Raw genomic sequence first — 27,378 nt, forward strand, 5'->3', positions numbered from 1 at the left:
CAAGTCAGAGGATGGGTGGGAAGTCTTTCTCAGCACGCCGCAGGATGACCAGGTGCAGCCTGAGCATTAGGAGAGCACAGCTTTTTAGGGGCACCATGCCTATGCATCCTAGTGTGAGAGTGGCCAGCCACTGCTCCAAGTCACACCCAGGGCTTGGGGCACCCTTTGTAGGACCTGTGCTGTGAAGCAGGCAGGTGGGCAGCGTGGGGGTCTAGCTGAGGCCGTTCTTTGGGCAGGTGGCCCGTGGGTCCCTGTAGCTGGAGCCACGCCCAGGGGGTTGGTCAGCTCAGCTCCTGCTGTGAGCACACCTCAGGCAAAGCTCCAGCCACTCCAACTTCCAACTGCCCCTGCACCCTGCCGCTTCCCAGAGGGCCATATCCACTCACGATTTCCCGCCCTTGCTGGCCTGGCTCCGGCCGGCCGGGGAACCTCTATCCACAACACACTCAGGTCTCCACCCTGCAGTGTCTTCGTTTTATTTTTAGCCAAACGTTCTGCTGTTTTCTGTTGTAAAATGTGTGATTGTTGATGTGAGGCTGAAATGTGTGGAGAGGAACTGTCCCAGAGGAGAGGGCCAGCCTGGCCCTGGAATTCCATTTCCTGACACCAGCCTCCTGGAATGTCCCATGCCTGCTCCACAGCCCACAGAATCGAGGGACTGTCTGGACCAAAGGTGGTGGGGCCTGGGCGGCAGCCGCAGCCACACATAGACAGCTCCGTGTCCCGTTACTGTCTGATCTAGTCTCCCCTTGTGTCTGTCAGTGTGTTTGAGTCCAGGCTCTGCACCCCATTTATAATAAATGCAAATATTTGGAGCTGCTGTCCCCTTTCTTCAGACCCTGGTCACTGGGATTTCGCCGAGTTGAATACTCTACTACTTGAGTTTCTGTGCTTTATATACTTTCACTGGGTTCAGAAGTTTGCTCATCCTGCTAGGAGAGTGAAGGGTGAGGACTGTGGCCCTCCCCAGGTCCCTGAGTTCTGTCTGGCGTGGGGTGCCATGGAGGGCGCAAGGTGAGAGTGAACACTCAGTGCCATGGGTCTTTATTAGATTTTCTCTGACCTACTGCCCTGGTGTGACCAAGAAGAGTCCGTACAGTGTGGCCACTGCCAAGGTCAGGAGAGCCAGCAGGCCCAGCGGGGCCAGCAGCCCCTCCTGGGGCGGGGCACCAGAGACCATCACTGGAGCAAGAGTCTCGGGTCTTTTGCTCCCACAGAGGCTGGGGCTGGCCTTCTTGGCAGAGGTGAGGGGTGCGGTGGCCGCGACAGCAGCAGGCCCTGGGCTGGTACCAGCAGAGGCCGTGACCTCATACATGGGCCTGATGGTGCTGAAGGGCTTGGCATGCGCGTCCACCCACCGCAGCAGGGCCCGGGGCTTCCACTGGCAGATGCTGAGCAGAGCTAGGACATCGCTCTCTGCCACATGTGAATCCGCAGGGGCCTGCCCGTACAGGCGGGTGTAGATGCTGCCCAGACTGTAGCTCTTCCTTGGGCCATGCTCCAAGGGGCTGCTGGCTCGTTCCAGGGCCTTCAGGGCAGCGATGCTGTCTACACAGAAGGCACTGTCCAGAGCACTGGCAAGACCCAGTGCAGTCAGCTCTGCCTGGAGCAGGGGGAAGTCGTAGCGGTCACCGTTGTGAGCTACAAGGCACCAGGGCTGTGGCTGGCGCTGCAGGAAGGCTAGGAGCAGGTTGACCAGGTTGTCGTCAAAGCGTTGACGCCTATGCCCCACCAACACTGCTGTGCTCAGGCCCGTGATCTCGCTGGCTGCAGGGCTGCAGGCCTTCCCCGGAGCCACGCACAGGGAGAGCTTGTCGGCCACACGGGGTGGGGGGGGCGCCGTAGGCTGGGGCCCCAGAGAGGTGGGGCTGCTCTCCAGGGCACATCTGTGGACTGCCAGCATGCACAGCTCCGTGACCTTGGGCTGGGAGAAGGGCAGGCCAGTGGCCTCCAGGTCCAGGAAGATGAGGGTCTGCATGGGGCCGGGGGGCGGGGCCTGCGAGCCCATGCTGGGATAGGTACCTGCTGCTGAGCCTGGGGAGGAGCATGGCGGGGGGGGGGGGGCAGGTGAGTGCGGTGGACGGCTCTCAAGTGGGCAGGGGCAGGTTGGGGTGAGCGAGGGGTGGGGTGAGCAGAGGCACACTGCAGGCCTCTTGAAGCAGGCCACTGTCTGGGAGCTCCAGGGCCCGGCTGCGGGACAGGAAGCTGAAGAGGGTGGGGTGATTCCCTTTGAGGGAGAACTCGCTTTATTGTCCCTTTGGGGGAGGGCTCCCTCTTTTCACAGGGGTTTGGCCTCTACCTTAGTGCTCACTACTAAGGTAGGGGCCCTAGTCTAGCGTGGGGAAAACCCAGGGCCTCCTACCCTGCCCCATCCCCTCAGAGGCACACTTACCGGACAGTGACTCGGCCAGGGCCAGCAGCACACACACTCTCCCGGCAGCAGTGGCGGGAAGTAGGAAGCGAAAGTGCCCTGGGTCCACCCCCTGGATTGCTGCTGAGCAAGGCCCGCCCTGTGCAGCCGGCCTGCCCCGGGCCTCTTTGCCACACCCCTCCCTCTCCAGGCGCCCCAAAGGCTTCTGAGACTCACAGTTCACATGGGGAGACCACCGGCAGGGCTAGCACCCGGGCGTCTCCAGGTGCGAGGCCAGCTCCATGTCCTGAGCTAGGCCTTTCTGTGGTCCTTGACCCACTTACCCAGGGTAGCTCTGGCTGAGGACCCCCTCCTTCCTGCCACACAATGGTTTCTCCCCATGGCCCCAGCCCAAAGCAGTGACTCAGGACAATTCCACAGGCAGGGTAGGGCTTTCCTCAAGGCAGATTAGTTACCATAGGGACCAATGGACTCCAGCCAGGAGGTGGGGGAAGCGGCAGCCCTCCCAGACCCTCCCACCCGCCCCTCCCATTCAGCCAAACAGATGCGACTCCAGGAAATGAGGCTGTTCTCAGCAGGAACTGCCTTCATTGCTTTAATCGGTGGCCAAGGGAAGCAGTAGTGCTGGCGCCCCCTGTGGCTGGATGCCCAGAGCCTCAGCTACAGTCCATCTCGGGGTCCTCCAGGTCTGTCTCCATGGCACAGAGGTCATCCAGGGCTGCCTCTGAGCCAAAAGGAAGAGGGTTCCGAGGTGAAGGCCCACGGGTGCTGGGGCCTGGAGAGGCCCCACCGCTCCTCCCCAGCATCGCAGGAGCCCATCCCTTCCACACCCTGGCCTTGCTCTCTCAGCTACTGCCAGCACAACCATACAAAGGCAATTCAGACTGAGAGATTTCTGGAAAAACCATGGAGCTGCCAGGCAGACCCAACAGATGCACGCAAAGGGCAGCCCAGAGTCCCCAGTGCCAGAGCACCGTCCCCAGTGCCAGGGCAGGCTGCAGGGCCAGAGGCCACCGGAGTGCAACCAAGGAGTCTGGCTGGTGAGCTGAGGGCGAGCCCGGGGGCTGGCTCAGAGGTCCTGCTGGCTCACCTTCACAGTCAGTCACGTCAGGGAGCCCTCGGATCAGCATGCTGACCCCAGGCATCACCTGGTCATACTGATGGAGGACCTCCACACAGTGCACCGTAAAGAGCTTGTCCTTCTGGGACAGGCTGTGCAGCAGCAGCACCGTGTCCCGCAAGCAGCGCACTGTCCGCTTCTGATGGTCAGTCCTCGGGGGCCCGCCTGCCCTCCGCACGGTCAGCCACTGTCTGTGCAGCATCACTGTGAGAGCTCTGACCACCTGGGCAAGAGGCAAAGACCAAGGTCTCCTGGCTTCCTGCACTCAGCTGCCCCGAAGGAGCAGGGTTCAGCAGGGCCTGAGGTCTTGCCCGGGCCTCTCAACCCAGCAGAGCTGCTGGGCGGTTGGCCTGGCCACTCACCTCTACACTGCACTGGCAGTTGGAGCCAGTGACGGGGGAGGAAGGACTCTGCACACCCAGTTTGGCCAGGAGCCACACCACCTGAACAAGAACAGACCCGATCGGCCCCAGGTAGAACAAGACCCCGCCCTGCAGGGGCTTTTTCTGGCATCTGCTATCTAACCACTTCAGCGACGGCAATGACTACCCAGTGGGATGTTCCAGGTCTGACTCAAGACGAGCACTCGGGCCTGACCACCAGCCCACCTGCTGTAGACCTCTCTCAGCCACCAGGCCGCTCGCAGGAAAGGAGCTGCACCAGGCAACCCTGCCTTGTCCCAGGACAACCACCTCTGCTAAGTCTGAGTGAGGCGGCCCCAAACTGAGTGTACCTCTGTAGCTGCTTAGTAAACCCTTGTTACCAAAGCGAGGTATGGCCCCTGCTCTCCAGAACGTTGCACTTTTACCTCTTGTTCTAGCTGAAGCCACTGTGTCTCTGAGGCTACCCTGTCAGGCCTCGACGTCACGTACATGTACAGCAGCAGCAGGACACAGCCTTCTGGAAAGGATGCCCTTTCACTCAGGGCTTCTGCCTGAGCCAGGGGTGGGTAGCTGAGGCCCCAGGCCCATCCCACCCCACTTTACCAGGATGGGGACAGAGCTGAGGCGTGAGGCTGTTGTGGTCCACCAGGAGGGAGAGCAGCTTGACGGCCAGCAGCACACAGGGCAGGGAAGTCTCTGGGCCTAGACACCGTGGCAGCACTGGCAACACACACTGGAACCTGAAAGACGGCCCAGACATGACAGTCCCATAAGGAGATTTGGCTTAGCCAGACCTGGGTTCAAACGCAGGCCCCCACTGCCATGTGGCTCTCATGTGAAGGAGGCTGGTTTCAATGCAGGATGCTGCAGCTCTCCTGCAGCATCCAGGAGGTGGGGGAGGATGCCCTGGATCTGGGATGCCTGGCCTCCACAAGTTCCTCCCTTCTTCTCTGCCTCTGCTCCCAAACAGGGATGCAAGTCATAACACGGTGTGAGGGCGGTGGCCCTGCCCACCACCTCAGGACCAGCAGGACCCTAGGAATGCCCTTGGCCATGGTGGGGTCTCAGGAGACCCCACTCGCAGACCATGGAACATCATCTGCTCCATTGCTCCAGGGTGAAATGCCGCCCACTGGGGAGGGCTCCAAATCCTCCCCAGGCCTCTGTGGCAAAGGGACAGTTAGGAACAAAGAACCAAGTCGAAAGTAACTGCTGCTATGTTCTAGCCACATAACCAAATGGCCTGGTGGGTGGGCAGAACCATCTAAAACTCCTGGGTCTGGGCCCTGTGTGTGACCTCCAAACATCTCCAGTGTCTCAGCAGAGCACGGAAGTGGATAATATACCCCAATTTGTCACTAGGAAGCAAGTCCCACTAATTTTTTTTTTTTTTGTAATACCGAGGAAGGAACCAAGGCCATTCTACCTCCAAGCTGTACCCCCAGCCCTATTATTTATTCTTTATTTTGAAACAGGGTCTCACTAAATTGGGAGGCCCCAGTAGCTAAGGCTGCCTCTGAGCCCGTGATCCTTCTATCTCAGCCTCCCAAGTACTAGGATTACAAGCGTGAGCCACCACACCAGGCAAGTCCCACTAAGTAGCTTGACCTTCCTATCTCAGCCTCCCAAATACTGGGATTACAAGCATGTGTTACCACGCCTGGTTTCTAAGCTATTTTAGACAGCATTGAGTTCTTTTTTTTTTTTTTTCCCCATTACTGAGGATTGAACCAAGGAGCAATCTACTCTGAGCTACACCCCCAGCCCTATTTTTATTCTCTATTTTTTGTGGTACCACGGGAAGAACCCAGGGGCATTCTATTTCTGAGCTCCATTCCCAGCCCATTTTTTTTTTTTTTTTTTTGAAACGGAGTCTCACTAAACTGTGGAGGGCCCAAGTAGCTGAGGCTAGCTGAGAACCTGTGATCCTCCTAAGTCCTGGATTACAAGTGTGTGCCACCTCTATACAAAATAAATCATACTGCTCTAATTGAAGTTGGGGATAAGACCTATTTGCTCAAAAGCCTCTGCTAGTGGGGCATGGTGGCACATGCTGTAATCCTAGTACTTGGGAGACTGAGACAGGAAGATCACAGTTTTGAAGCCAGCCTAAGCAACTCAGCAAGACCCGCAGCAATTAGTGAGACCTTGACTGAAAATGAAAATAAGGCTGGGCGTGGTGGCCATGCTGGTAATCCTAGTACTTGGGAGGCGGAGACAGGAGGATGGTGAGTTGGACAGCCTCAGATACTTAGTGAGGCCCTCTGCAACTTAGTGAAACCTTGTTAAAAAAAAAAAAAAAGAATAAAAAATAGGGCTGGAGGTATAGCTCTCTGCAACTTGGTGAGATTCTGTTTCAAAATAAAGAATAAACAATAGGGATGGGGGTATAGCCCCTGGGTTCAATCCCCAGTTCCACCAAAAAAGAAAAAAAAAAAAAGCTGGGCATGGTGGTACATGCCTATAATTCTAGTACTTAGGAGGCTGAGATAGGAGGATCACAGGTTCAAAGCCAGTCTCAGCAGTTTAATGAGACTGTCAGCAACCTAGCAAGACTGGTTCAAAATAAAAAAAGGGCCTGAGGATATAGCTCAGAGAGAATGCCTCAGGGTTCAATTCCCAGTATCCCCCCCCCCCAAGCCCTTGCCAGGACCCCAAAGGCTCTAAAGCTAGGGTGGCTAAGGATGGGAGCAGATCGCAGGCTTCTTTGCCTCACATCCTGCTTCAAGGCTGACAGCCGCTCTAGCTCTCACTGCAGGGTGAAGAGGAAGCCGTGCAGTTGTGGATTCAGCATGAGCGTGAACAACCCTGATGAGATGCGTCAGAGAGATAGGCAGTAGCTCAAGAGGCCAGCTGACCTGGAACCTGCCCAGCACGCTCCCACAGGGCTCAGACACGTCTTGTGGCCTCCCTTCAGGGCTTGGTCAACAGCAACTGAGCGCTCACGAGCCAGGCTCTGTGCGGGCAGAGGCTGCAGGGCCACAGGCGCGGAGGGGGAACAGAGGCTTCCTCTGTTCTGAGTTCTGGCACGCACTAAGCACTAATTAGGTTGCTGTTTTGAGTACCCGGGGACAAGCTCAATAGGAAAGGAGAGGTACAGCTACCGAGAGAACGGTGAGCACAAGCTTTCCGGGATCCAGTTGTTGAACGGACCTGAAACAAGCGAGGCGTCACTCAGCTGGCCTCTGGTGATGGCTACCTCCCACTGGGCTGCCCACACTGGGCTGCAGTGCCATGCCTCATGGGCACCACCTTTTGGATGGGCCAGATCAACCAGAAAATAGTCACATGAGAACCAGGACCCATAAGTGGGTTTTTCTTTTTGGTACTAGGGATTAAACCCAGGGACATTCTATCTCCGAGCTCCACTCCCTGCCCTTTTAAAATTTTTATTTTGAAACAGGGTCTTGCTAGGTTGCTATGAGTCTCTCTACATTGCTTAGGTTGGTCTCAAACCTGTGATCTTTCTGTTTCAGCCTCCCAAGTACTGGGCTTACAGGCATGTGCTACCATACCTAGTTCCAGAAGTATGTTTCTCTTTGCACTTTTTTTTTTTTTTTTTTTTTGGTGGTACCAGGGATTGAGCCCAGGGGCATTCTATCTCTGAGCTACACCCCAGCCCTAGTTTTTAATTTTTATTTTGAAACAGGGTCTCACTAGGCTGATGAGTGTCACTATTCACTGAGGCGGTCCTCCTGCCTTACCTCCCAAGCACTGGGATTACACGTGTGCCACCGCTTCTGGCCCTTCCAGAAGTGTTTTTAGGAAGCAGACATGCCGAGCCCAGAAGAGGGAGCGAGGCCTGTGCAGCAGTCAAGGCACGGGAACCAGCCCCTGAACAGTGCTGAGAGCGCCTGGGTCCCGAGATGAGGGCTGGTTGGGTGGGGTGTTTACAGTTCCTCCCCTCACAGCTCTGGTCCCCCCAGCTAAGAATTATGAGAACTGCGTTTGTGAGCTAGGTCACTACACTGCTGCTCCAACAGACCTCAAGAGACACCAGCATTTATCTAAAACACTCCTCCACTTTTTTCTTGTGTTATAATTAAATGAACATGTCTCATATGCCCTAGTAAACTATAATTCTCTAAAAAAAAAGAGACACCAGCAAGCTGCAACTCATGCTAGCGGCGCACACACGACAGCAGGCGGGGCCCAGCGAGGCCAGCTTGTGGCTGCCGCTCTCCCCATAGCTGCTTCCCCAAGAAGTGCAGCTCAACTTAAGTGTGCTGCCTCAGGGTCTCACCTGACCCAAAGCTCGCGTTTCAAAGGCCTCTGCCTTCAGCCTTTGTCCTGGGGCAGATGTTCTTCCACAGTGACTGAAGTCTCCTTTAACATGTATGCCTTTCGCTTACCTGAAGTCCGGAGGCAGGAATAAGCCTAACACATATTTCCTTGGTTTTCACAACACCTGGCCCCTCCCATCACTGCAGAACTCCCTGCAACAAGTCTGCAATGAGCTGGGCAGCAGAGATGGAGGTGAGATGTAAGCAGACACCAGGGCCAGGGTCAGGCCAGGAGGTCGGGGCAGGCCCACCAAATCATGCCTCCCATGCTGCTCTATACCTGGGCAAGAAATCGGAGGGAGCATTTTCAGCTAATGTCACCAAAACATTAAGGCACTGACTCAGGACACTGGCTTGCAAGTGGCCTACTGCTGCAGAAGGGGAGGCCAGCAGGAGAAGAAGCATCTTCATCAGCGGGTGCAGGCCTTGGCTGCTGGCACCCTCGCTGGGGGCCGAGACCCTCTCTCCACAAGTCTGTCTGTGAGCCAGGCTGTTTTCTTCTCCAACAGTGGAATCTGCCCCGACTCCTGAGAGTAACAGGTGGACGACTGCTCCACTGTGGCACACCAGGTGCTGAAGAATGCTAAGCGAAGCTGCAGACAAGCTCTCCAGGCTGCAGACGGAGTCCTCGGGGCTGGCCTCTGCCCCAGAGTCCAAGCAGGACGGATGTGCTGGAGAGTCGGGTGGCACTCCGCTCCTCTTAGCTGCTGCCCAGTCCTGCAGCACCTGGCAGTGCAAGCCAACGAAGAACTGCACGAGGGGGAGGAGGTGCACAGCTCCGGGGAGCTGGCAGAGGGGGAAGGCCTGTCTGCCTCCCTCTGCTGGCTCTCCTTCACCTGGGCCTTCATTCCTGGCCACCAGATTCAGCCCAGTGAACGCCAGGCTCTGTGCTTCTCTCAGGGCTGAGGTGGAAAATGACCCTCCAGGAGGACCTGTGGCCCTGCGGCCTGAGATCCCAGCCAAGGTACTGGCAACAAACAAGAGAAAGTAGGTGAGATCAAGAGCCCTAGACAGCCTGCCTGCTGCCACGTTCTCTAGTCTCCCCACCTCCCACAGATCTCCTGGGCTGCCAGGGCTAGAAAGGGACTTGCTTCCTGCAAACTCCTTCAGGAGTTCCTTGCTTACCTGCCTAGCCCAAGTGGCTGCAGGAGGGCGCCAGTCGGAGCCTCAGAACCGCTGCTCAGGAGGTGGCAAAGACCCAGGGGTGAGCCCGGGATCAAAGGCTGCTTCAGGAGCAGGTTTATCAAAATAGAACCTGCAGAAGACAAGGCAACTCTAGAAGGTTCTAACAAGGGAGAACTTTTCTATGGCCTCAGAGGGAAAAGGTGGGGGCTCTTTGAATGCCAGCTGTTCTGCAAGCTGCTATTAAGCTCTGATAAGATGGCTTCAGGTAGGCTGGGCGTGGTGGCGCACGCTTGTAATCCAGCATTTGGGAGGATGAGACAGGACGATTGTGGTTCTAGGCTGGTCTCAGCTACTTAATGAGGTCCTTTGCAGCTCAGTGAGACCCTGTTTCAAAATAAAGAATAAAAAATAGGGCTGGAGGTGTAGCTCAGAGGTAGAATGTCCCTGGGTTCCATCCCCGGTACCACAAAAAAAAAACAAAAAAAAAAACTGGTACAACACCCTGGGCTATATCCTCAGTGATACATGTATAGCCCAGTAGGCATAGTAGCACACACCCGTAATCTCAGTATTTAGGAGGCTGAGACAGGAGGATCACAGGTTCAAGGCCAGCTTCAACAACTTAGTGAAACTCTTAGCAACTTAGTAAGATCCTTTCAGAAAAATAAAAAATAAAAAATGGCTGGGCATAGCTTTGTGGTAGAACACAGACTGCCAAGGGCATGAGTTCTCCAGGCAATTCTACTGCAAGTGGCAGAGGGCAATAGGAAGCGCAGGCCTGCAGGAAAAAGAGAGTTTCTGGTACCTTGAGTGTCTGACCTCTGCATCCAGCTGTCACCAAGACTTTTCTCTACCTCTTCTTGCTTTATGGGGTTACCTCTCAGACTGTGGGTCTTATCTGAAACCAAGTAAAAGTTAAATTAAAAGTTAAGTACAAAAGCACAGAAACCCTGTGCTTTTGAAACTCTGATTTGTAATGAATTTAACAGTCCACAGAAGCTGGGCGTGGTGGTTCAAGTTTATAATCCCAGCAGCACTTGGGAGGCTGAGACAGGAAGATCACGGTTTGTAGACAGCCACAGCTATTAGTAAGGCGCTTTGCAACTCAGTGAGACCCTGTTTCAAAATAAAGGATAAAAAAGGCTGGGTGTGGTGGCACATGCTTGTAATTCCAGCATTTGTGAGGCTGAGACAGGAAGATCGCGGTTCACTGACAGCCTCAGCTACTTAGCGAGGCCCTTTGCAACTCAGTGAGACCTGGTTTCAAAACAAAGAATAAAAAATAGGGCTGGGGACATAGCTCAAAGGTAGAATGCTCCTGGGTCCATCCCCAGTAACGCAAAAAAAAAAAAAAAATTTTTTTAAGAATTAAAAAAAAATTATGTCTGGGGGTGGAGCTCGGAGGTAGAAAGTCCCTGGATTCTATCCCCAGTACCACAAGAAAACAAAACAACAGGAAAAACAGTCCCCAAAGCCAAGCATGGTGGTACACGCTTGTAATCTCAGCATTTGGGAGGCTGAGACCAGAGGACTGTGGTTTGCAGACAGCTTCAGCTACTTAGTAACGCCCTTTGCAACTCAGTGAGACCCGGTTTCAAAAGAAGGAATAAAAAATCGGGTTGGGAGTGTAGCTCGGAGATAGAATGCCCATGGAAGAAACAGTCCCCAGAGGAGCGTGGTGCAGCAGACACTGCTCTGAGCTTCAAATGCATCAGCTCAGTTTTTCCCAAGAGCGACCTTATAGAACGTATTATCATCAGTTTTCTTTACATATAGGTAAACTGAGGCACAGGGTAGTAAAGCACTTGTCCAGGTCAGATTGGAATTTAGACCTAGGCTGTTGGGCTCTACTGCCTGTGTGTAGCACTACCCTTTACTATCCCTGTCCTTGGTAGATACCAAAACCATGAGTGGACTGCATCTTCTCACAAGTGGTGTGGCAGCCAATGATTTGAAAGGCCGATACTACTACTAGTCAATGGATATGAATTAGAAGATACACTGGGCTGGGCGTGGTGGTGCACGCTTGTAATCCCAGCATTTGGGAGGCTGAGACAGGAGGGTCACGGTTTGTGGACAGCCTCAGCTACTTAGTGAGGCCCTCTACAACTTAGTGAGAGCCTGTTTCAAATAAAGAATAAAAAATAGGGCAGGGAGTGTAGCTCGGTGGTAGAATGCCTCTGGGTTCCATCCCGAGACCCGCCCCCACCAAAAATTAAATAAAGAAGGAAAGAAAGAAAGAAAGACAGACAGACAGACAGACTAGCATAGCACAGTCTGAGTGAAAAATTACTAACGATAGCTGATTTTTCTTTAGAAAGCAGCAGCATTCTCTCAGTTTGGACTGCCTGTATAAACTCTCATGGTCGAACTATAAAAGAAACAGGCTCGTATAGTCCAGCTATGTATTTGGCCTGGTCCATGTATAGTGACTGTGGTAGCTTTAAAATACGCCCAAAGAGCCGGGCGTGGTGGTGCAAGCTTGTAATCCCTGCGCTTGGGAGACTGAGCCAGGCGGATCGAAGTTTGCGGACAGCCTCAGCTACTTAGTGAGGCCCTCCGCAACTCAGTGAGACCCTGTTTCAAAATAAAGAATAAAAGCTGGGTGTGGTGGTGCACGATTGTAATCCCCGCACTTGGGAAGCGGAGACAGGAGGATCATGCAGGTTTGAAGCCAGCCATGCTGGCTTAAGAGGTCCTGTTTCCAAATAAAAAAAGTATTAAAAAAAAAAAAAAGTCGTCTTTAGATAGAGAAAGGCCTAGTTCTCCTCTCCTAAGGACTTGTTAATCACCTTTAGCTAGGTTAATTTACATTGGAATAGTTGCCTGCTTTTAGGCAGAAACCAAGTCCTTGCACGGATTTGCCCCTCACCCAATTTCTGAAATATATTAATAATCAGAGCTTTCTCAAATCTTCCTAGGCCATTCCCAATACTGGTATATCAGCCAGCTACTTAGCGAGGCCCTCCGGCCCTCAGCAACTCAGTGAAACCTTGTTTCAAAGTAAAGAATAAAAAATTGGGCTAGGGGAAAAAAAAAAAAGTCTAATAAGCCTGGGAGTGTAGAAGGGTTTCCAGGAACCCCAGTACCACCAAAAAAAAAAAAAAAAAAAAAAAAAAAAAAAAAAAAGAATAAAAAACTGCTCCTGGATTTAATTCCCAGTATTACAAAAACAAACAAACAAAAAAGAGCTGGGTGGCCCACGCTTGTAGGAGGCTGATGCAGGAGGACTGCAAGTTTGAGGACAGTTTTGGCCACTTAACAAGACCTTGTCCGAAGATGAAAAATAAAGGCTGGGAATATCCTTCCGTGTAAAGTGCCTTTGGGTTCAAACTCCCAAAACATGCCTGTCAATCCTTTGACATCCCTCACTTCAAACAGCCTCCTTCCTGTTGCACCTGACCAGAGCCGGCAGCGGCTTCTGACAAAAGGCATGTTCAGGAGTGCCAGCATGTGACCCAGTGCTAGGCCACAAGAGGAACAACTGGGCGTGCTCAATCTGGCCACTCCCACATTAAGAGAACTCCCAACATCCCGGTGAAGGGCCCATGCAATGAGGGACTCTGCTGTCAGCCACGAGATTGAGCCCCTTGAATGGATCCTCCAGCCCCAGCAAGGTTTCAGAGATGCCAGTCCCCACAGGGGTAAGCTGTCCCTCCTGTGGCCCGCCTGAATTGCTGACCTGCAGAGACTGGGAGAAAATAAGTGATTACTGTTGCTTTTTGCCACAAGTTGGGTAGCCTGTCATATAGCAATGGATGACTAAGAGACTGACTTACCCTCTCTGCCCACCAGAGATCTGCATCCTGACTCTGTCTGGCAGGAGTGGGGAAGAGACATGTCAGCATTAAAAGACTCCTTTGTAGGGAAAGATGTTTTTCCAATCTGTGGAGAACATGCTTCTGGCTTCATAACCACAGAAGGGCTTTTCCTAGGACTGGAAAAAGTTAACTATGAAGGCAAAGTAACGATTCTGCAAAAACCACTTAAAATACCTAGTTACAAAACTTCCAACAAATTTTAAACTTCTCATGTGTAGATGTTTTGACCAAAAATTTCATTTATTTCATCTGGGTCATGCTTTGTCCAGCTAAGCAGTACAAAAATCAGGGCATTTTGATTCAAACTGCTGAAAAGGTACTTTGTTTATTCCCATATTCCTCTAATCACCCAACAGCATTGGCCATAATTCCTTTATCATTTCCAATTCTAGCAAAACATCTTTTCAATGTAGAACAACCTACTTTTTCATAGAGACTGAATCCAAAGATTTTCGATAAAAAGAGTTGGATGTAAGCCAGTCGTGGTGGCACATGTTTGTAATCCCAGTACTCCTTAGGAGGCTGAGACAGGAGGATCACACAGGTTTGCAACCAGCCTCAGCAACTTGGTGAGGCTCTCAGCAACTTAGTGAGACCCTGTTCCCAAATAAAAGAATAAAATAGGTCTGGGGGTATAGCTCTGAGGTAGAATGCCCCTGGGTTCCATCCCCAGTACCACCCCCCAAAAAAGAAAGAAAAAGAATAATTCCAGCCTTAGGGAGGATGAGACTGGAGGATTGTGATCCGTGGCCAGCCTCAGCTATTTATTGAGGCTCTTTGCAACTCAGTGAGACCCTGTTTCAAAATAAAGAATAAAAAATAGGACTGGGGGTGTCACTCAGAGGTAGAATGCCTCTGGGTTCCATCCCCAGTACTGAAAAAAAGAAAGAAAGAAAGGGAGGGAGGGAAGGAGGGGGTCTACTAGAAAGTGTGGAAAACCAAGGAATTTCCTCAGCACCAATGTCTCCAGTCAGAAAGCAGTTTTAGAAGCTGGGCGCGGTGGCGCACGCTTGTAATCCCAGCATCCAGGAGGCTGAAACTGGAGGACTGCGGTTAGCGGACAGCCTCAGCTAGTTAGTGAGGCCCTCCGCAACTTAGTGAGACCCTGTTTCAAAATAAAAAAGAATAAAAAAAATAAACAGGAGTAGGGTATGTGGCTTAGAGGTCGAATACCCCTGGGTTACATTCCCAGACCACCAAAAAGAAAAAAAAAAAAAAAAAAGAAGCAGTCCTAGCCCTCTGATCTGACTGCATGATACTGGGACCTTCCTGTCACAACACGGGAGCGAGGATGGCCTCCCTCAGCGCTCCTGCCTCACATGGACTACATGAGGCACGGAGAGCTCACCTGCCCACCTGCCTTTGTGAGCATGTGCAGCATAATGACTGAGAACAGAAAAAGGTGCCCTAACACTGTTAAAAGTCCCAGCATTCGGGAGGCTGAAACAGGAGAATCGCAGTTTGCGGACAGCCTCTGCTACTTAGTAAGGTGCTTTGCAACTCAGCGAGACCCTGTTGCAAAATAAAGAATAAAAATCAGGGCTGGGGGTGTAGCTTGGAGGTAGAATGCCCCTGGGTTCCATCCCCAGTACAGCAAAAACTAAAGTAAAATAAAGTAAAAAAAGTCCAAGGCTGATACTAAAAGTGTCGGACTACTCTGGCAGGCCAAGGACAGGACACAGCTCACTAACAGGCTGCGCATACCTGGCAGCAAAGGAGGGGCTGGAGAAAAAGGTTCCAGGGCAGCAAATGAGCAAAAATATTCTACATAGCAAGGACTGAAATATACTCATGCTTGGGGCAAAATAGGTTATAGCAAACAAATTACATTAAAATGAAGACTGGCCCATCCCACAAATTTGCAGATCATCTTTCCAGCTTTTTCTAGTCTTGAATTGTGTTTACTCAACAAGACCCCAAAGGCACAAGAAACTAAAAGGAGGATCAATACATGGGATGGCATTAAACTGAAGAGCTTCTTTTGTGCGTGTGTGGTACTGGGGATGGAACCCAGGGTCTTTCTACCCCTGAGCTACACTCCCAGATCTATTTTATATTTTATTTGGAAACAGGGTCTCACTAAATTGCTGAGAGCCTCACTAGGCAGCTGGGGCTGGCTTCGAACCTGCACGATCCTCCTGTCTCAGCTTCCCAAGCATGGGGATAACAAGCGTACACCACCACGCCTGGCTATTAAACTGAAGAGCTTCTGTGCAGCAAAGGAAACTATTAAGAACCTCAATAGAGAGCTGACAGAATGAGAGAAAACTTTTGCCACCCACTCCTCCAATAGAAAACTAATACCTAGAATATACAGAGAACTCAAGAAACTCAACGCTAAGAAAGATAATCCAATAAAAAAAAATGGGCAAGTGCTCAGCTACTTAGTGAGCCCCGAGGTCAAATGCCCCTGGGTTCCACCCCCAGACCTGCCCAAAAAAAAAAAAAAAAAAAGGCAAGTGAACTAAAAAGACACTTCACAAAAGAAGAAATTCAAATGGCCAATAAATGCATGAAAAAATGCTCAACATCATTGGCAATCAGAGAGATGCAAATCAAAATTTACCCTGAGATTTCACCTAACTCCAACTAGAATGGCACTCATTCGAAACACAATTAACAACAAATGCTGGTGAAGATGTGGAGAAGTGGGAACTTGAATACATTGTTGATGGGATTGCAAATTAGTGCAACCACTTTGGAAAACAATATGGAGGATCCTCAGAAAAATGGAAATGTGCCGGAGCCTGGTGGCACACGCTTATAATCCCCCCCACCCCACCCTGCGTCCCCAGGAGGCAGAGACAGGAGGTTCGCACTGGTTCGAAGCCAGCCTTGCTGGCTTTAAGAGACCCTGTTTCCAAATAAAAAATATAAAAAATAAAATAAAATAGAAAAAATAAGGAATGGAAATGAACTTACCATATGATCCAGCAATACCACTTCTGGGTATCTACCCAAAAAAACAGAAACCAAACTACCAAACTAATGCATGTGTATCTATGTTGAAAGCTGCACAATTCACCATTGCCAAACTATGGAACCAGCCAAGATGCCCACCAACAGATGAATGGATTACAAAACTATGGGATGTGTATGCAATGGAATTTTACTCAGCCATAAAGAACAAAATTACATCATTTACAAGGAAATGGATGAAACTGAAAACATCATGCTAAGTTAGATTAGTCAGCCACAAAAAATAAGAAATCAAATGCTCTCCCTAATATGCAGAAGCTGAGGAGAAAATGGGTCATAGGAGGAATTCTATTTTTTTTTTTTTGTGGTACTGGGGGCGGAACCCAGAGGCTTTCTACCTCCGAGCTACACTCCCAGACCTATTTTATATTTTATTTGAAAACAGGGTCTAAGTTGCTGAGAGCCTCAGTAAGTAGCTGAGGCTGGCTTCAAATCTGTGTGATCATCCTGTCTCAGCCTCCTGAGTGCTGGATAGGAGGAACTGTAGATGAAGGAGATACTATAGATAAGCAAATAAGGCGACCTGAGGGGATGTGAGGGGGAAGAGGGAAGTTCCCTAATGTACATGATGTACTTTATGATTTTTTCATAATGTACTTTAACAAGCACATCAAAGTCAATCACTAAGCTAAACAAGAGAAGGAGGGAGGGGAGAGGGAATGGCATGGGACTTGGGTAAGGGCTAATTGGGTGATGTGTGCATGTATGCCCCCACCATCTTGCACCCCATTAAGATGTATGACTAAGAGCCAGGCGTGGTGGTGCATGCCTATAATCCCAGCATTCAGGAGGCTGAGACGGGAGGATTGTGGTTCGCGAATAGCAGTGAGGCCTTCCGCAACTTAGTGAGACCATTTCAAAATAAAGAATAAAAAATAGGGCAGGGGGTGTAGCTCAGAGGTCGAATGCCCCTGGGTTCCATCCCCATCCCCAGACCCACACACAAAAAGAACTTTAGCACAAGCCCTTCATATTAAAGTGGTATTTTCCCCAGACCCAGGGAAAAAAAAAAAAAAAAAAAAGGATGTATGACTACATTACACCAATTAAAAAAAAAAATTGTGTTTAGCAAGTGCCATTCAGTGAAAGCACTTCCAGAGTGCAGGCCTTTATGTTGTATCTCAACCCATTCAGCCTCATCTCAACCACCTTTTGTGTGTGTGTGTGTGTGTGTGTGTGTGTGTGTGTGTGTTGTGGTTCAGTTCTGGGGGTAGAACCCGGGGGCATTCTACCTCTAAGCTATATCCCCAGACCTTTCTATTTTATTATTTGGACATAAGGTCTCACTAAGATGCTGAAGCTGGTTTCAAACCTGTGAACCTTCTGTCTCAGCCTCCTATGTACTGATTTACAAGCATGCACCACGACGATGCCCGGTTCCAAACGACCAGGCAACGGGATCTCAAGGAGTTTTGCTTAGGACTAGCTTGAACGCCTTATGTAGACCATGTAAAATGGAATGACCTCTGCAGCGCCACCCCTACCTGGCCTGGGGACCGAGGGGAGCGGCAGGGTTAGTTGCTCTTTCGCTGCTCTGAAGCTTTGTCCTCAATTCATTCATTTCTGCATCCTTAAACTGGAGTTCAGACTGCAATGACTGGAGCTGAAAGGCAAAGGAGACATACTATAGTGGCACAAGTACAGACTGTGCCACTCTCTGGCTTTCAAACTCTAAAGCTCGAAAAGAAAAAGACAAGCCAGGCATGGTGCAGTATACCTAATAATCCTGGTAACTCAGGACGCTGAGGCAGGGGATCGTAAGTTTAAGGTCAGCCTGAGCAATGTAGCGAGATACTCTCTCAAAATAAAAAGTAAGCCGGGTGTGGTGGCGCATGCTTGTAATCTGAGCATTCGGGAGGCTGAGACCTGGAGGATTGCAGTTCGCGGACAGCCTCAGCTACTTAGTGAGGCCCTATGCAACTCAGTGAGACCCGGTTTCAAAATAAAGAACAAGCCAGGCATGGTGGTGCACGCTTGTAATCCCTGTACTTGGGAGGCAGAGAAGGAGGATCGCACAGGTTCAAAGCCAGCTGTGCTGGCTTAAGAGACCCAGTTCCCACATAAAAAAAAGTATTAAAAAATGGGTCTGGGAGTGTAGCCCGTGGGAGTGTAGCCCGGAGGTAGAAGGGCTTCCAGGAACCCCAGTACCACCAAAATAAAGAATAAAAAATAGGGCAGGGAGTGTAGCTCCGAGGTCAAATGCCCCTGGGTTCCATCCCCAGACCTGCAAAACATAATAAAAATAAAAATAAAAAAAAAAATAAAAAGTAAGATGGGCGTGGTGGCTCACACTTGTAATCCCAGTACTTGGGAGGCTGAGACAGGAGGATTGCAGTTCGCAGATAGCCTCAGCTAGTTAGTGAGGCCCTCCACAACTTAGTGAGACCCTGTTTCAAAAATAAAGAATAAAAAATCGGGCTGGGAGTATAGCCGGGAGGTAGAAAGGCCCCTGGGTTCCACCCTCAGAATCACAAATAAATAAATACATACATACATACATAAAAAATAAAAAAAGGAGTCAGGCTTGGTGGCACACACTTGTAATCCCAGTATGTAGGAGGTTGAGACTGGAGGATCTGGGTTCTTGGCTAGCCTCAGCTACTTAGTGAGGCTCTCCACAACTTAGTGAGAGCCTATTTCAAAATAAAGAATAAAGCCAGGCATGGTGGCACATGCTTGTAATCCCAGTGCTTGGGAGGCTGAGACAGGAGGATCGCGCAGGTTTGAAGCACCCTCAGATAATGAGAGGCTCTCAGCAACTTACTGAGACCCTCTTTCCAAATAAAATATAAAATAGGTCTGGAAGTATAGCTCAGAGGTAAAAAAAAAAAAAAAAAAAAAAAGCCCCTGGGTTCCATCCTTAGTACCACACCAAAGAGAGAAAGAAAGAAAGAAAGAAAGAAAAGAAAGAAAGAAAGAAAGAAAGAAAGAAAGAAAGAAAGAAAGAAAGAAAGATAGATCAGACTTCAGACTGGGGGTGTAGCTCAGAAGTAGAATGTCCCTGGGTTCAATCTCCATCAACACACACACACACACACACACACACACACACACACACACAAATTGGGCTGGAAGTATAGCTTGGAAATAGAATGTCCCTGGGTTCTAGCCCAAGTACAGCAAAAATAAATAAATAAATAGAAGCCGGGCATGGTGGCACACACTTGAAATCCCAGCATTTGGGAGGCTGAGACTGGAGGATTGTGGTTCACGAACAGCCTCAGCTACTTAGTGAGGCCCTCTGCAATTTAGTGAGACCCTGTTTCAGAACAAAGAATAAAAAATAGGGCAGGGGGTACAGCTCGGTGGTCGAATGCCCCTGGGTTCCATCCCCAGACTCACAAAATAAAATAAAATAAATAGATAAAAAATAAAATTTAAAAAAAGGGCTGGGGGTGCAGCTGAAAGGTAGAATGCTTCTGGGTTCAATCCCTAGTACCACTCACACCAAAATAAGACAGGATACAGGATACCTTACTATGTTGCCCAGATTGGCCTCAAACTTGCAATCCTCCTGCCTCATTCTCCCAGTATCTGGGATTATAGCTGTGTGCCACTAAGCCCAGCTATTATCTTTTAATCAATGCGGTGGTAAACAATTCTGTCTTTTTGAAACTTTGGGCAGAGTATTTGGAAGCTGTACCAAAACCCCATGTATATACAGGGAGACCTGCTGTTCTGGCAGGCAGACCCTTGATCCACCTAGTAACTGCCACCATTCTCCACACACTTTTGTGCCAGATATAGCACCAGTAACAAGTGCAGGAATGCCTGGGTCTTCTAACAATTTTTCTGGAACATATAAGAGAAATGCATGACGAAGCTTAAGTCATGACCCTGAGGTCACCACTTGTAATGATGCCTGGATTCAAACTTGAGTTTGTCTTCTATCAATTCTTTGCTCTTCTAACTTATATAGAAAGATCAATGGCTGCTATGACTGCTGGACACAGATGTGTATTTCAAGCCTGCTAAATCTGCTGAGTGAAGTAGTGGCAGAATAAGGCCCCGCATTCTTAAGGCTGGAGCAGAGGAAGTGCTGAGGGAAAGTGGTGCTCTGTCCTGGATACCTACTGTTTTCTTCCCAGAAAAGCATCTCTTTTCCCCAGAGAAGAGATTATTTCCCTACTGCAAACCATGTGATTTCATCAGGAGCAGTCATCTCAAGTTTGACCAATCAGAACATTCTTCAGAATATTGAAACTTAAGATGAGGAAGACCAAGTCTTAACTGTGCTCTGGAGTTACAAAGCATCACAAGAGCCCAGGAGCTTCTAGAGAACATATCCTCTGCCCTAAGATGGAACCTGTCACTAGCATAGAGAATAAAAACGTGCCCTGAGAAGGCATAAGGAATTTGAGAACCCAGTCTACCCTGTCTTCCCAGACTTACTTATAGAGGCCAATATATTTCCTTTTGGCCTCAGCTAGGTCAACTGAGTCCCTGATATACCAAAAGAGACCTAATTTAAGCTCTAGTTCTAAGCTAGTGATTTATTCTTGCCAGGACTACCATAGTGAAACAGTTTCATCTATATCCTCTTCCAAATCATATGTAAACCCTGGAAGAAAAGTACATGAAAATTTGCTAAGAGGATAAAGTATTTATAACAAATAGCTATTGAAACCTGCATGGAAAATTTACAGGCAAAACCAGGCATTGCTTCTTTTTTTCTTTTTTTCCCCTTTTCTTCCTTTTTCTTTTTTTGTAGAACTGGGGATGGAATCCAGGGGCATTCTACCTCTGAGCTACACCCCAGCTCTATTTGAGGGGTAATGAGGATTAAGCCCAGGGATTCTCCCTCTAAGCTACATGCCCAGCTCTGTTTTTTCATTTATTATTTTTTATTTTTTAAATAGGGTCTCATTCAGTTGCGGAGGGCCTAAGTAGCTGAGGCTGGCCATGAACCTGTGGCCCTCCTGTCTCAGCCTCCCACGTACTAGGATTACAAGCGTGGCCACCAGCCTGGCTTCAGGCATTGCTTCCAAAGGAGCTGAGTCACAGAAAAGCTGCTGTTCACAACCTGCAACACAAGTGCTCTGGTCACCTTTTTAGAGAACTCCTTTTCTTTGTCACTGAGTGCTTGGGTTTTCTCTTGCTCAAGAAAGAAATGTGATCTTCTCTGTTCTTCTAGAACAGATTCTGTCTGATGCAGTGAGTCCCGCAAAATCTTAATTTCTCCATTCTTAATGAGGATTTCTTCTTCCATTGCCTTTAGCTGTGAATCCCAAATTAACAACGGACAGTTAGCAAGAATAGCAAAAGAGCACAATCGTCACAGATGCAGTCTTTGGACTATAGAAGGCTTTTAACAATCTGGGGCATACTCGTTACAGAACAAAAATTATACATTATGCTCCTGATTTTCTGACTTACCTGTGGTCACATAAAAGATGTCTGCTGCCGGGCGTGGTGGCGCACGCTTGTAATCCCAGCATTTGGGAGGCTGAGACTGGAGGACCGCGGTTCGTGGACAGCCTCAGCTATTTAGTGAGGCCCTCCGCAACTTAGTGAGACCCTGTTTCAAAATGAAGAATAAAAAATTGGGCAGGGGGTGTAGCTCGGAGGTCAAATGCCTCTGGGTTCCATCCCCAGACCTGCAAAAAAAAAAAAGTCTGCTTCCCTGTAAAGCTGCTAATAAAGCAGCAACCATTATGCTGTTGGGGAAGTTCCTCATACAAAACTATATGTTGTGAATTCATCTCAGAGCTCCCAGTTTGTATCTCTTTATAGATCTGGTATACAGTATTTCTTTTTTTGTCTTGCTGGTAGGAATCTATTTAGTTCCTTTCAGTCTAAATTTTCTGGCTTTCTCCAGTATTCTCTTATTTCATAGGGACAAATCTAGATGCTTATTTTAAGTCTTATGTGAAGCCAGGGATGGTGGCATATGTTTGTAATCCCAGCATTTGGGAGGGTGAGACCGGAGGATTGCAGGTAGTGGCCAGCTTCAGCTACTTAGTGAGGCCCTCTGCAACTCAGTGAGATGCTGTTTCAAAATAAAGAATAAAAAATTGGGCCGGGGCCAAGCGTGGTGGCGCACACTTGCAATCCCAGCATTTGAGAGGCTGAGACTGGAGAATCGTGGTTCACAGACAGCCTCAGCTACTCAGTGAGGCCCTCTGCAACTCAGTCAGACCCTGTTTCAAAATAAAGAATAAAAAATTGGGCAGGGGGTGTAGCTCAGAGGTCAAATGCCTCTGGGTTCCATCCCCAAACCCGCAAAAAAAAAAAAAAAAAAAAAAAAAAAAAAAAAAAAAAAATAGGGCTGGGGGGTGTAGCTCGAAGGTAGAATGCCCCTGGGTTCCATCCCTAGTACCACACACACAAAATAAAATTATAAAATTAAAAAATAAAAACTCTCTGAGCCGGGCCTGGTTTGTAATCCCATACTTGGGAAGCTGAGATGAAGGATTGGAGGTTCACTGCCAGCCTCAGCTATTTAGTAAGGCTCTCAGTAACTTAGTGAGACTCTGTTTCAAATTAGAAAATAAGCTGGGTATGGTGATGAAAGCTTGTAATTCCAGCATTTGAGAGGCTAAAACAGGAGGATAGTGGTTCGTGGACAGCCTCAGCTACTTAGTGAACCCTCTTGCAACTCAGTGAGAGTGAGACCTGTTTTAATAAGGAATAAAAAATAGGGCTATGGGTATAGCCTGGAGGTAGAATGCCCCTGGGTTCCATCCCCAGTACTGCAAAAATACATACATACATACATACATACATACATACATACACACACACATACATACATACATAGGGCTAGGGGTATAGCTTATGGGTTCCATCCCCAGTTCTGTAAAAAAAAAAAACAATAACTTTAATGTGTGTGGTACTGGCCGGGCATGGTGGCACACGCTTGTAATCCCCACGCTTGGGAGGCTGAGACAGGAGGACTGCACAGGTTCGAAGCCAGCCTCAGCTACTTAGTGAGGCTCTCAGCAACTTAGTGAGACCCTGTTTCTAAATAAAATATAAAATAGGTCTGGGAGTATAGCCCGGAGGTAGAAAGCCTCTGGATTCCACCCCCAGTACCACAAAAAAAAAAAAAAAAAAAAAAAAAAAAAAAGTGTGTGGTACTGAAGATTGAATGCAGAACTTCAAACATGCTGGCAAACACTCTACCACTGAGATCTATCCTCAGCTCTTTTATTTTAATTCTATTTTGAGATGGGATCTCATTAAGTTACCCAGGCTGGCCTCAAACTTGGAATTCTCTTGCCTCAGCCTCTCAAGTAGCTGGGATTACAGGCATGTGCCACCACATCTGGCTTGTTTTAAAACTTTTACATGGAGCTGGGCGTGGTGGCGCACGCTTATAATCCCCGCGCTTGGGAGGATGAGACAGGAGGATCGCACAGTTTCAAAGTCAGCCTCAGCTACTTAGTGTGGCTCTCAGCAACTTAGTGAGACCCTGTTTCCAAATTAAAAAAAAAAAAAAAAGTCTGGGAGTACAGCCTGGAGTTAGAAAGCCTCTGGGTTCCACCCCCAGTACCACCAAAAACAAAAAACAAATAAAACTTTTACATATATTTTATTGTACAATACTTTCTAATATATAAGTTAACAAATTAGCTACAAAAACCACAGATTAGGGCTGGGAGTGTAACTCAGTGGTAGAGTTAATGCTTAGCATGTGCAAGCCCTGTATTTAATCCTGAGATTAAAATCAAACAAAGCCAGGCATGGTAGCACACGCTTGTAATCCTAGTACTTGGAAAGCCCAGACAGGAGAATTGTAGGTTCAAGGATAGCCTCAGCAATTTAGTGAGACCTTGCTTTATTTTGTGTGTGGGGGTACTGGTGACGGAACCCTGGAGCATTCTATCTTTGAGCTACTCCCCAGCCTGTGTGTGTGTGTGTGTGTGTGTGTGTATGTGTGTGTGTGTGTGTTTTGGTGGTACTGGGGGTGGAACCCAGAGGCTTTCTACTTCCGGGCTATACTCCCAGACCCATTTTATATTTTATTTGGAAACAGGGTCTCACTAAGTTGCTGAGAGCCTCACTAAGTAGCTGAGGCTGGCTTTGAACCTGTGCAATCCTCCTGTCTCAGCCTCCCAAGCGCGGGGATTATAAGCGTGCGCCACCACGCCCGGCCAGCCCTGTGTTTTATTCCTTATTTTGAAACAGGGTCTCACTAAGCAGCATCCAAAGTACCAAGATTATAAGCATGTACCATCACACCTGGCTAACGAGACTGTTTCAAAATAAAAAATAAAATAGGGCTGGAAGTATAGCTCAGAGGTCGAATACCCCTGGGTCTAAGCTCCAGCATCACACACACAAAAAAACCAACAAACAATAACACAAGTTAAATTACTCACCTTTTCTTTAAGTTCTTTGTATTGTGTCTGAAGTACCTCTAATTCAAAATTATCATTAACTGGAGCATGTTCTCTGTTTTTCCCTGCAGGATTTTTTGACATCCCATCTAATCTACGAACCTTATGGACACCTGTAAAAAACAATTCCCTTGTACATTTTTTTTTGTACTGGGATGGAACCCAGGGACATTCTACCTCTGAGCTACACCCCCTGCCCTAGTTTTTATTCTTTATTTTGAAACAGGGTCTGAGTTGCAAAAGGCCTCACTAAGTGGGTAAAGCTGTCCATGACCCACGATCCTACTTTCTCAGTCTCTCAAATGCTGGTGTACAAGTGTGCATCACCATGCCCAGCTCCCATGTACATTTTAGGATCCAACATTTCTCCACTTTGGCCAGAAAATGCAGGAAAGAATTCCTCTTGAGAGCAAAGTAGAGGAAGATAAGGTAAGCAACATATATCAGTATTTCCCAACAAAAGAGTTTATAAACTCATAAGTGATTTTTTTTAAATCACAGATCCTAGTACCCCTCCTCAATACTCATCCAATTTAACTGGCCAGAACTGTAATCTATTATGTAACATATATACTGATCACCTACCATAGACCAGGCAAGATGTTAGTCTCTAAAGACACAGTGGTGGATAAAATGGATACAGTTCTTACACTCACAGAGTCTATAGAACATTCACTAGATAATCACATGAAAAATGTAAACTTAAAACTGTTATTCGAGCTGCAGAGAAGAAATACAGGAAAGCCTATAATAGTGGGATCTGACCCAAGTGGGATGATGAAAACACATCCCTAAGGACTGAGCTGAGAGCTGAAGAACAAGCAGGAATTAACCAGATGAGTGGTCATGGGGAATAGGTAGAAAGAACAGTCAACATACAAGAAAAAGCGGTGTGTAGAGTTCCTGTGTTGTGAAAAAGCAGGGAAAATTCAAAGGAATAAAGGAAAGTTAGTGTGGCTAGAAGAAAGAGAGGGAGAAGGCGAGAGGGAGAGGAGAAAGGAAGAGGAGAGGGAGAGAAAGGCTCAGACCATGTTGGCTGGGGCTTGTAGGATATACTGAGGATTTGATCTAAAGGGTTATCTATACTAAAAGGTTTATTAAAGGGTTTCAATATAGGTGTTCACATGTAATTGAGATATGATCAGATCTGAGTTCTGAAAAGATCACTCTGGGTGTGGTGTGAAGTGGGACTTGAAGGAAGTTAAGACTGGAAATGGCAAGCCAATACATTGGTGACTGGTAGAAATGATGTGAATAGCATGGATTCCAGAGATGGATTAAAAAGGTAAAGTTGATGACAAGTTTTAGGAAGGAATTAGATGTAGGATCAAGGGGAGGAGCTGCCTTGTGCCACTGGATGGAGAGTGGTGCTAGTCACTGCCATATGAAACATCTGGTCATTGATGAGTGTGCTAAAGATGCTGGAGTATTGGGCTTCCAGGAAATTATCGTGTTACATTTGTGATGTCTTAAGCTGCCATATACAGATGTATGATGACCTTAAAACCTTTCTTTCTGGCAGCCCCACAAGATTTTACTCACTCCTAAAATAATATAAGCTTCACAAAGGAACATGTTTATTGCTAGGTCTACTGCAGTTCCTAAACTTTAGGCACGTAGTACCGACTATTGTATATAAATGAATATATCTCTTTCATAGCTGGCTTGGAAGCTATGTCTCTAATCCTAGAATTTGGAAGGCTGAGACAGGAGAATACTGGGTTCAAGGCCAGCCAGCGGTAACTTAGTGAGAACCCATTTCAAAATAAAATGAAAAGAGCTGGCTTCTAACTCAGTGGTAGAACTCCCCCGGGTTTTATCCCATAAAAACAAACAAATTCTGCTTTCAAAGCCGGGCTGGTGGCGCATGCTTGTAATCCCTGAGCTTAGGAGGCTGAGACAGGAGGATCACACAGGTTAGAAGCCAGCCTCAGCTAACTCAGTGAGGCTCACAGCAACTTAGCGAGACCCTGTTTCCATATAAAGTATAAAAAAGGTCTGGAAGTATACCCCGAAGGTAGAAAAGTCCCTGGGTTCCACCCTCAGTACCACCAAAAAAAAAAAAAAAAAAAAAAAAAAAAAGCCGGGCGTGGTGGCCCACACTTGTAATCCCAGCATTCGGGAGGCTGAGACAGGAAGATCGTGGTTCGCGGACAGCCTCAGCTACTTAGTTCAGCCCTCTGCAACTCAGTGAGACCCAGTTTCAAAATAAAGAATAAAAATTGGGCAGGGGGTGTAGCTCGGAGGTTGAATGCCCCTGGGTTCCATCCTGAGACCTGCAACAACAAAAAAAATCTGCTTTCATCCTCTCAGCTCTGCCAGGCCCCTCCTATGCTCATACTGCCCCAAAGGGACAATACTCTTCATAAGATCGCTCTAGCTTCTCTCATGTGGGTGCTGAAGGTGGTAGTAGTAGTGTTCAAGGATCTCTACTTAGAACCAAGAATCGAGTGTCCTGAACTTTAGAAAATAAGGTTAAATGCGAATCTGGCTGTTTCTCGGTCTGCTGGGCATTCCGAATACACTTCTTCCTAACACCAAAGGCCCTTTTGGAACACAGCGGCTGCCGGGAAGGCCCGCTCTGCGTCCTGGGCGGCGGCGCCAGGCACTCACAGGACACGTCCACGGCGGCGGCCGGGCACTGGCTCAGCGCCTGCGACGCCAGGATGTCCAGCTCCTCCAGGTCGTCGGCGGTGAAGTCCCCGTGCGCGCCGAAGGGATCCTCCGGGTCCGGAGTCGCGGCCGCGGGGAGGCCCCGGGCTCGCTTGCTCGGGGGCTGCCCGGTGTCGGGCCGAGCCGCCGGGGGCCCGCTTCGTCCCCGGCTGCCGGGCACGGGCATCCCAGCCATGCCTCCTTCCGCCCGAGGGTGCCGAAGCGACGCGGGTCCGCGAGAGGCCCGAGCGGGCCCAACCTCTCGCGCGCCTCCGCGGCTTCGGCCCCAGCGCCCCGACCCC

At 48.8% G+C, this 27,378-nt stretch overlaps 2 protein-coding genes across 2 annotated transcripts; both read right to left on the reverse strand.

Moving 5' to 3' along the window:
- Positions 1–1,063: 1,063 nt before the first annotated feature.
- TREX1 (three prime repair exonuclease 1) lies at positions 1,064–2,008 on the reverse strand (the record flags this gene model as incomplete). The annotated part of the gene is made up of 1 exon (XM_080695516.1): positions 1,064–2,008. One exon carries the CDS (start codon positions 2,006–2,008, stop codon positions 1,064–1,066), a length of 945 nt encoding a protein of 314 aa, XP_080551642.1.
- A 1,019-nt stretch (positions 2,009–3,027) lies between these two features.
- On the reverse strand, positions 3,028–27,272 carry ATRIP (ATR interacting protein; the record flags this gene model as incomplete). The annotated part of the gene is made up of 13 exons (XM_080695939.1): positions 3,028–3,095; positions 3,462–3,714; positions 3,854–3,934; positions 4,300–4,391; positions 4,478–4,614; positions 8,438–9,124; positions 9,283–9,412; positions 10,088–10,180; positions 13,062–13,219; positions 17,567–17,685; positions 21,130–21,300; positions 24,407–24,537; positions 27,038–27,272. 13 exons carry the CDS (start codon positions 27,270–27,272, stop codon positions 3,028–3,030), a joined length of 2,355 nt encoding a protein of 784 aa, XP_080552065.1.
- Positions 27,273–27,378: the final 106 nt, after the last annotated feature.

The sequence above is a fragment of the Muscardinus avellanarius genome (assembly GCF_963383645.1).
Source record: "Muscardinus avellanarius genome assembly, chromosome: 5".
In the NCBI taxonomy this organism is placed as follows: domain Eukaryota; kingdom Metazoa; phylum Chordata; class Mammalia; order Rodentia; family Gliridae; genus Muscardinus; species Muscardinus avellanarius.